The following is a 9761-nucleotide window of genomic DNA, read 5'->3' on the forward strand; positions in this document are numbered from 1 at the left end:
CACTTCGCGCAGCACTTCGCTCAGCACTCTGCTCATGCTCTCTATCTGAAACTCTTGACTCTCGTCTCATGATTTCCTCGCACCTAAGAGTCGGCTGGTTCTCCGACAAGTGGTGCCCCGTGTGAGGCTCAAAAGTTCTACGCCATTGTTGAAAGGACGCACGTCGTGGTCCTGCATCAGCTACTCACCCGCCCGGCAAGGGTTCAGACGTCTACCTCATCTTAGGATCCCCGGTGAGTTGGCTCCCAGCTATTGCTTATCTTTCTCTTCCTGCATTTACAATGGGCACTTCGCTTTCCGTGCCACAGAAACGTTTTCTTAAAGACTTAAAATACCTGCTGACTTCTAACAATCAGCATGCCTCAGAAGACGATCTTATTGCTTTTATTCATACTGCTTATGAGCACTGTCCATGGTTTCCGGAGGATGGAACTTGGGAATTAGATTTTTGGGACAAACTTGGTGAACATTTTCATGCTCATCCCAGCATTGGAGTACGTGTCTTAATTACGTGGGGAAAAATAAGAGCATGCTTGGCACTAGTCGTGCCAAAGAATATCTTTCTGGCAGCTGCTTCAAGCCTCCCCTCTGCACCGCCCGCATGCACGCCTCCCCCACTGAAGCCTTCTGTTTATCCAGCATTGCCTGCCCCCATGCCTCCTGGTCCGGACCCACCTAATTTAACTCCGCCAGGAAAACAGCAACTCTCTTTGTCTGCCACCCCACCCCCTCCAGCTTATGTCTCTCAGGTTTTGCCTGCATTTCAAAGTACCATGCCCACTGTGAAGCAGGAGGGGGGGAATACTACAAAGCTCCAGGAATCTCTTAAAGCAGCAGCTCCTTTGCTGGCTTTTGAGTCTACTGTGATTGTGCCTGAGGGACCTGGGGGCGGGGCACCACGGCATGAGCAATTTGAACTCCGATACATCAAAGAATTGTATCAGTCAGTAAGAGACAATGGATTGCATTCCCCGTATACTCTTGGTCTCTTTGGCACTATTTTTCAACAGCAATTATTGCCAGAGGATATCAAATTACTGGCTAGAACAGTGCTCAAACCAAATCAAATGATAATTTTTATGCAAAGTTGGACCTGGGCTTGTCAACGCTGGGTCCATGATATCCAAACATATTTGAATAATGCTACACTGGCAGCACATGCCAATGCCTTTGCAGCTCTGGCAGCAGGGGCACCCCCCCTCCCTCCCCCTGTTATGTTAACACCTGCAGACATCCTGGATGGTCTCACAGGAGCTGGGAATTTTTTAACAACTGCGCAGCAATTGGCTCTGGATCCTCAGTACTGGGACGCCACAAATTCAGCTGCCCAGGAGGCTTTGATGTCTGTTCCTCCTGTGAAGTTAGGAAAAGGGGGGCGATGGAGGAGTGTGCAGCAAGGACCCACTGAACCTTATGGCGCTTTCATAGATAGACTGTACAATACCCTTAAACGCCAGGTTCAAGATGCAGCAGCGCCAGAAGTAATCATCAGACAATTAGCCTTTGATAATGCCAATGATGACTGTAAACAAGCTTTGCGCCCGCTGGTAGCTACACCTGATGTGGCAATAGCCGACATGTTAAAAGCCTGTCAATCAATCGGCTCTGAATCCCACACAGCAAAATTGCTTGCCGCTAAAGACATTCCTGAAACATGGGTGCAACAGCTGACAGAGGATCTCACCTCTGCAGGGCTTAAAATCGCCCCGGAAAAAATTCAACGCACCCTGCCTATCACATACCTGGAACACAAGGATACGCAACAAGCAGCACCCCCCCTGATACTGCAGCTGCATTTTCCAGCTGTACCCTGGCTGGTGGATTTACAACTGCTGTTAGGACATTCGAATTGGGCAAAATCATACATAGACTTACCAACATGTGTACTATCCCCTTTGTACAATGCCCTGAAAGGACACAAGCAATCGGCAGACATCACACCAGTAACCCAGGATATGCCTGGCAACGAATCAGCCCTGGCAACGATTAATCACCATTTGCAAAAATCTATGGTGGATCGCCTGGATTCCACAGGACTATTGTCATTGGCTGTTTTTGCCACAAAATTGCTGCCCACAGCTGTTCTCTACCGGCCTGCAGAATTTTCTCAGTCTCGCGTTTGTCTTGTTGAATGGCTACACCTGCCCCATGCACTACTGCGAAATGTCTATACTTCTCCAGCAGCTGTTATGGACGTTGTTATCAAGGGAAGACAATGTGTTGTGGCATTGATCTTTCTTTCCTCTGTCTCCTATTCCCTCCGTTCACTGTGCTCCCCCTCCCCTATCCCCTTTGCTCTCACCCTCTTCACAGATGGGACAAAGACGAGGGGGGTGGTTGTGTGGAGGGAGGAGGGGGCCTGGAAGACAAGATTTACAACGGAGCAGAACTCCGCTCAGCGTTCTGAATTGGCTGTGGTGATCTTGGCATTTGATCTGTTTCAGAATGTGAAGTTTAACCTGATTGTTGATACTCAGTATGTCTCCAGATTTTTAACATTCTTGTCAGTGGCATACATTATCCTGCTCTGGATGATGATTTTGTTGCAATTGTTTCTCTCTTTGCAGCGTCTGCTACAGGCTCGTAGCCACTCCTTTTTCGTGGCCCACCTGCGTTCTCATTCTAATCTGCCAGGATTTCTGGCACATGGCAATGCTGTAGCAGATGCTGCCTTGAAGCAAGAGCGGGTCTTTTCTTTGTTTTCTGACCCTCTGCTGAGCCATGCCACCTTTCATCAATCTGCCAAGGTTCTAGCCAAGTCTTTTCGAATACCAATTTCTCAGGCACGAGACGTTGTCTCGCAATGTTCTTCTTGTTCTAAAGCCCCTACCTTGATTCCTTTTGATGCTGTCAATCCCAGAGGGATTGCCCCTCTCTCAATTTGGCAAATGGATGTCACTCTCACCCCGTTGTTAGCCTCTTTTTTCAAGACTGCACCTCACGGTGGACACGTCTTTGGGCTTCATCTGGGCGACGCCCTTAAAAGGGGAGACAGCCAGGCATGTAATACAGCACACTCTGCGCTGTTTTTCAGTCATGGGAAAGCCTAGCAGCATCAAAACGGATAATGGCCCTGCGTATATTTCTAAGCGATTTCCTGATTTCTGTACATTGTGGAATGTGAAATTAACTCATGGTATTCCTTTTAATTCTACAGGACAAGCAATTGCTGAGCATTCAACTTTTAAATCTCTGCTTTTTCCACAACTTAGTGGAAAGAACGCTCCTATTGCTGAAATATCTTATATTGTGCATCAAGTGCTTTTTAATCTTTTATACCCACATAATAAGCAGCTTCCTCCAGCAAAATTACATTTTAGAAAAGAGGAGGAGCTGCCTCGCTCCCTTGTGTCTTTCAGGAAACATCCGGATCCAGCATGGCGTGGCCCTGTGCCGCTGATTACCTGGGGACGTGGATATGCCATCGATGGGGACCCTCTGTGGGTGCCAGCACGCTGTGTACGACCCTGGCAATCATCTACAGTTTCTTCTTCAGCCCATTCAGTCGCAGATGCCGCTGAGGGAGGAGGCAGACCTTTCTACACTCTTTCTGGAGGACAGCACCTGTCACCCGGTCTGAAACACCATTGCACCTGGCGGCATCGTGCTCTAAATATGGCTGCACTCCGTTAAGATCACCTTCCATCTATTCGATCTGCAAGCCATAATCGCTCTAGGCGTGCTGCCATTTTACAGAAGTATCAAAGACCTGACTCTTATCATTCCATATGGAATAATAATACCTATGTACAGGATATTTCTCAGTTTTGCGAAATTGCTTAACTATTCTGATTGTTGGATTTGCTTACATATTCCCCCGCAGTCACAACACGGGTATATTACTGCATGGTATTCCTATTAATGATTCTTTTAGAATTAGTAATAATATGAGAGATAATCGTATTAGTTCACCCCCTGTTATATTATCATTATTAGAAGTAGCTCCACGATGTTTTCGTTTTAATCACGATAGTAGCAGATTTTTAGGTCCTTATCCTTATTGTAATTGGACTTATATATTAATGGTAGCTCTTGTTTTCTTAACATCACTACCCAAAGCGGTAGGCCCAAGGTAACAATTAATAATGTTACCAGATACATGACATATTACCAACAGGCTACATGCCGTGATTTTCATTCATGGTTTGATTGGATGAAGAAGAGTTGGAGATCCACATGCGTGTTACAATCAAATATGTGGCTTTTGTGTGGTAAGAAAGCACACAAAGAGATTCCCTCTGCTTTTTCAGGGACTTGCACTCTAGGGGTAGTGATACAACTGGTGTATAAGTTAGATGTTCTTCCTCACACCCGCTTGCGCAATAAACACGAAGTCAATGCCCCTATAACACAATATACTCAGATAGTTTGTAGTATTTTGCCATTATTAGGAGTAGCAATGAATTATAGAGATTTGCATCACTTAGCTAACTGGACAGAGGCTTTGTTCAATGACACAGTTAAAGGCATGAAATTGATCAATACAGAATTACAGGATGTGATTTTAGCCTCGAAAAGAGGCGTATGTGCCTTGATACATAGTCATTGTTGCATGTATGTGCAAGATAATGGTCCTAACATTACTCATACTATACAAGAAATGGAGAACTTGGTGGCTGCACGGCCCTTGCAACCTGCCATGGGTTTTGATCCATGGGAATGGCTGCTGTCTTGGTTGCCTAACGGTGCCTGGATCAGGAAAACACTTTTGACGGTTATAGGATTAGCCTGTGGCTTGGTTATGTTATGTTGCTGCATTCAATGTTTACCCTCCCTCTTTGGTCAATGTATGACCTGGTTTCAGGCTGCACGCCCCTCCACTGGAATTTCACGTGGAGCCTTCATTGCGAGGTATCAGCGACTCCCTATCTGGCTTCCCACGTGTTAATTTACCCTGTTGCTTAAAAATAAACAGAAAGAGGTGATGTGGGGGTGTGCGAATGGAGTTCTCTGTGTAAGGCACAGGTTTATTGGGGGGTAATCAATCAAGCGATTTACCACAGGACCATTGGCGCCAGCCTGTCTGTTTACACATCTTCCTTGTTTGCATGAGTTATGTATAAGTTAAAGGTTAATGTTTTTTACGAGGATAGGATCCATAATAAAGGAGCTGAGGCTGAGAGGCAGGCAGCACTTCGCGCAGCACTTCGCTCAGCACTCTGCTCATGCTCTCTATCTGAAACTCTTGACTCTCGTCTCATGATTTCCTCGCACCTAAGAGTCGGCTGGTTCTCTGACAAGAATCGGGACTAAAGGCCAGGAGTACCAAACTAGGAGGAAGCACTTGGGGTTGTGTCCAACTGACAGTAGAACCACTGAAATTAATGGAGCTAAGTTAGTCATTAATTTCAGTTAACCCACTCTTGAGTAAAACTTTACTTTTTGTACCCCATCTGGCAATAATATCTTTCATGACAGAAGTAGTATAGTGGGACTGGATTAATCACAAGAACTTCAGTAAACTAACTAAGACAATGCAGAACTGGAATGAAAAGTTGGTGACTCAAAGATTCCGGTTAGGCCTTCCAGGGCCAAGAAAATGCAGGGTCTAAGTTATGGGATAGAAAGTAGACCATGAAAACTTGCCAGAGAGTGCTTTGTTGTGCTATTTCATCACTATTGAATATGTACAAATACTTGCCAGATGCTAAAGAGTGGGCAGTTCCTGGCATGAAAAATACTGAAGGAAAAAGGCCGAACAGAGAGGAAGCAGCTAACCTCATGCATCTTCCACAGCTAATGGGAGGAAAACATGTACATACAATAAGAGAAATAATGAAAATCTGAAGGAACTGATGCATAAAAAAGTAAAAATGAAGACAAATGCCTGGTTTCATTGCCTGCTCCTTGGGCTTCTTTATGCATAAAAAATATTGTAGACCAAATACAGAGCATATGCACCTTAAAGGGTGTGTAATGAGATCAACCTGATATATCCAGGTTTGCCAATTGTCCCACCCTCAGCAGAAAACACTTGCTGCAACATACTGGTCTGAGAACTTAGCAACTCAGGTTTATCAATCTTGGGCTGGCTCCTAAATTGCAATGGTTTTTTGTGTGGCTCATGCCATGTTTACAAGCAGACACTGTCTTCTAAGCTCTCTCTCCTTTCAACCTACTTCAGTCTCAGTGAGGCTTTCAGACTCTTGGTCTCTGAAGATGGTTTTGGACCAAAGAGAGCGAACAAGTAGAGGCTTAATTCAGACATGGAGATGCTGTGGATGGAGAAACCAACCTGGCTGCAACCAGCCTTAGATAGGGTTGAACTCTCCATGAAGGACCACATACAGAGTTTAGATCTCTTGAACTTTGCTATAACTGTGGAAGCTTGAGAGGCAGTGGTGGCCAGCGGCTTAGGCTAGTACACAAACTGCAGCTAGATTTAATCTGCTTGGTTGAGGCGCTTGCGCTTAATCTCGAGTTTCTGAAATATAGGTCTAAACACCTGCTAAGTCACCTGTAGTGATACTGTAATGAACCACTAGAGGGAGAGGGTGATGCAGGAACCTTTAAACTTCTTTCCCCTGTGTTGCAAAGATACAATAAACTGATTGTAAAATTGTCTTGCCACCAGCACCACCAAAAGAACCCAAGAGTGGGAGTAGAGGGAGACTGAGGTATTTGGCTGTGCCACTGAAACAGTAAAGAACCCAGATGAACACTTGTGGATATATAGACCTCAGCAGTAAACTTTGCATAACCACAATTTAGGGACATGTAAACTGCCTTTCTGCTAGTACAATATCCAAAGCAGTACATAATTCAAATGAAGAAGAGCTTCTAGTTTGTTATTCAAAGCTGTATCTTTGCTGGGGCTTCAAAAAGTAGCTTCCATTTAGGGGGAAATCTACTCTCCTGATGCATTGGAGTCAATGGAATGATTCTGCACAGTCACAAATGGATTTAGCTCTTAATTCCTAAAGTAATGAAAGTAGTTTAATTCACTAAATGGTTTTTTTTCAGTTGCAAAGTCACTTTTTTTTGCTAAATTTCGGGGAAGTAACAGGCACGAAGGATGTGGTCACACATTAATAGGATAGAATGTATCACACTGGGTGTCTGAATTATTTCTTTACCATGAATTGCTATGTACCGGTAGCTTTGTGCAAATGTACCGGTATTGATAATTTTTGACATATCTTGCTCTGCAATACCTGAGCAACATTACAGAAAAGCTGGGGAACTGCATATTTCAGTGCATTATGTAGATCTTATGTCGTATATTCTGAGCTTCTGTGCGCTTCTGTGCAGGAGGGAGGCAAACAAGCCTTCATGATTTATGTTGTACCAAAAGCAGCAAAGGTAAGACTACTTTTTAACCCAGGGAAATCTTCTCAAAAGTCGGGGGTCGTCTTATACGCTGGGTCGTATTTCTTATACAGCGAGTATACCCCAAACACTATATTTTAACTGGAAAAGTTGGGGGTCATCTTATACGCTGGAATATACGGTATATTAAATTTGGCACAAAGCCCACCCTTTTTGCCACGAAGTCGAGTCAAAGCCCTAAATGTCTATGCTACAAGGAAATTCAGCTCAAAAATTAAATACTGTATTAGCTAAACCACAGAGCCTAGGGCTTGCCAATCAGGTCAGCAGTTCGAATCCCCACGATGGGGTGAGCTCCCGTTGCTCGGTCCCAGCTCCTGCCAACCTAGCAGTTCGAAAGCATGTCAAAGTGCAAGTAGATAAATAGGTATCTACAGTGGGAAGGTAAACGGCGTTTCCATGTACTGCTCTGGTTCGCCAGAAGCGGCTTTGTCATGCTGGCCATATGACCTGGAAGCTGTACGCCGGCTCCCTCAGCCAATAACGCAAGATGAGCGCAGCAACCCCAGAGTCGGTCACAACTGGACCTAATGGTCAGGGGTTCCTTTACCTTTAAGGAACTATTTTTCTCCTCTGTACAAGACCTGACACCTCACTGCTGCAACCATTGGAAAAAGTGGCCCGACAATGTATCATTCTGGCATATCCTAGACAAGAGTCAGCAGCACTCTTGGTTGTTCCAAAATCTGTCAATGCTGCACAGAGAATGTGTCTTGGTTTCTCTTAAGTTTTAAGTGTAGCTCAGCTGACAGGGACTCTTTCTAGCAAGTCAGATGCCTGTTTGGCCAGGAAATAAAAAACACCATTACCCACCACTGCCACGGCCAAATGGAATCTTAAATTTTGTTTGTGTGCGTGTTTTGTAGAGAGATACAAAATAGTAAAAACAGTAACTTACTGTGTCCGCATAAGTATTGATGCATTCCAACCCCCTTATTTTGAAGTCAAGAATTAAAAATATCTAGTTACATATAATACAAACAAGAGCCTGAGACCTTCCCAAATCCCAGCAACAGCAAAATCACCAATTAAAACTTGCCCCATGGAGATCAACACAGAAACCTTACCAGGAACATTTTACAGCACTTCTGCAATATGCTCCAGTTGGCTTTCTCTAGTACACCCTCAATAAGTTAACAGCTTCAAAGGAAGAACAGCCAGCAAGGCCTCTCTCCACCTCGTACAGATCTAGTGCAGTAAGATCTCATTTCTAATTAACCTATCTGTATACTAAACCATTTGTTTTCTTAAATGGTAGCATTGTAATTATTACTATTTTTTCTAAATTGCATTTATATACCGCCTTTTCTTCCAAGGAGCTCAAGCATACAGCATTCTTCTACCCCTTCTCATTGAATCCCACACAAGCCTGTGAGGTAGGTTAGGCTGAGAGGCAGTGACTGGCCTAAGGTCACCTAGTGGTTTTAATTGGAATAAGACCTGGCCTTCCATGTCCTAATCCAACGCACTAAGCACTATGCTACACTGGCTCGCTTACCATTCATTTCTGTTTTCCAGGACAGTCAGCTATGGTGGGGATATTACGAGAGCACGCTTCCTAAGAGTTTATGCTGAACCCCTCCCCTGCATTTGCAGCTATCCACATCAAACCTAAGTTAAAGAAAAATTAAAACAGTACTGAAGTATTTTAGCAGTGGCTTGGAAAAGGAAACTGCACTGGCATTGTGCACTGCCTAAAAAAGAATGTTTTCTACAAGCCTATAAATCGCAGGGCACCTTGGCAAAGCAACTCCTACATGTCTGTGCTCAATTCTGTTCCTCCTACAGTACATCAGCAACTCTTGACTAACAAAGGAAAAAGTGAGAGAGCCAAGGTAGTTTAAAATAAAATAATTGCAACAGTGCCAGCTGTGCAGAGGAAGTTTTTTTTTAAAAAAAAAAAACCCAATGCATTAGACCCAGTCTCTCTTTCTAAATTGCCTTTTGGAGCCCTCTTCTTTTTCAGTTAGTGTGTGTAATGGTAACTTTATGAGAATTGGCATCCATTTAGAACATTTGTATTAGTTTATTTTCACATTTCAATCAGTTCCTGAACAAATATTTGTACCCCATAATAAGTTCTTTTGAGCAAAATCAGAGAGAATGATGCAACCTATTTCCTGTGTCCCATTTACACTTAAAAGTAAGAGCAAGAAAGGATTTAATAAAATGTTCTCAGAGTACAAGAGGCAAAGACACTGCTATCATTTACAATGCTAAGATGAAGATTGTCTCTCTCAGGTCTACAATAAGGATTATTTGGGTCTGGAGAAAGATGCCTCACCCATCTTAGGAAGCCTGCTACACAGCAAATTAATCTGTACAGGACAGTAAAGGTAAAGGGACCCCTGACCATTACTCTGGGGTTGTGGCGCACATCTCGCGTTATTGGCCGAGGGAGCTGGCATACAGCTTCCAGGTCATGTGGCCAG

The 9761-nt window shown here is 44.1% G+C and overlaps 2 protein-coding genes across 2 annotated transcripts; both read left to right on the forward strand.

Annotated features, from left to right (window-relative positions):
• The first annotated feature begins 229 nt into the window (after positions 1-229).
• LOC148687376 (uncharacterized) lies at positions 230-5182 on the forward strand. Its single transcript, XM_088660428.1, has one exon. The coding sequence runs from the start codon at positions 282-284 to the stop codon at positions 3048-3050; it is 2769 nt and encodes a 922-aa protein (XP_088516554.1). The 5' UTR covers positions 230-281; the 3' UTR covers positions 3051-5182.
• LOC148687377 (endogenous retrovirus group PABLB member 1 Env polyprotein-like) lies at positions 4100-5182 on the forward strand. The gene has a single exon (XM_088660438.1). The coding sequence runs from the start codon at positions 4100-4102 to the stop codon at positions 4886-4888; it is 789 nt and encodes a 262-aa protein (XP_088516564.1). The 3' UTR covers positions 4889-5182.
• Positions 5183-9761: the final 4579 nt, after the last annotated feature.

The sequence above is a fragment of the Zootoca vivipara genome, chromosome Z1, assembly GCF_965207765.1.
Source record: "Zootoca vivipara chromosome Z1, rZooViv2.hap1.1, whole genome shotgun sequence".
NCBI lineage: Eukaryota > Metazoa > Chordata > Lepidosauria > Squamata > Lacertidae > Zootoca > Zootoca vivipara.

What these genes read in the sequence shown, in the direction of transcription:
- LOC148687376 (XM_088660428.1), top strand. Translation starts at nt 282, where the DNA reads ATGGGCACTTCGCTTTCCGTGCCACAGAAACGTTTTCTTAAAGACTTA.
- LOC148687377 (XM_088660438.1), top strand. Translation starts at nt 4,100, where the DNA reads ATGACATATTACCAACAGGCTACATGCCGTGATTTTCATTCATGGTTT.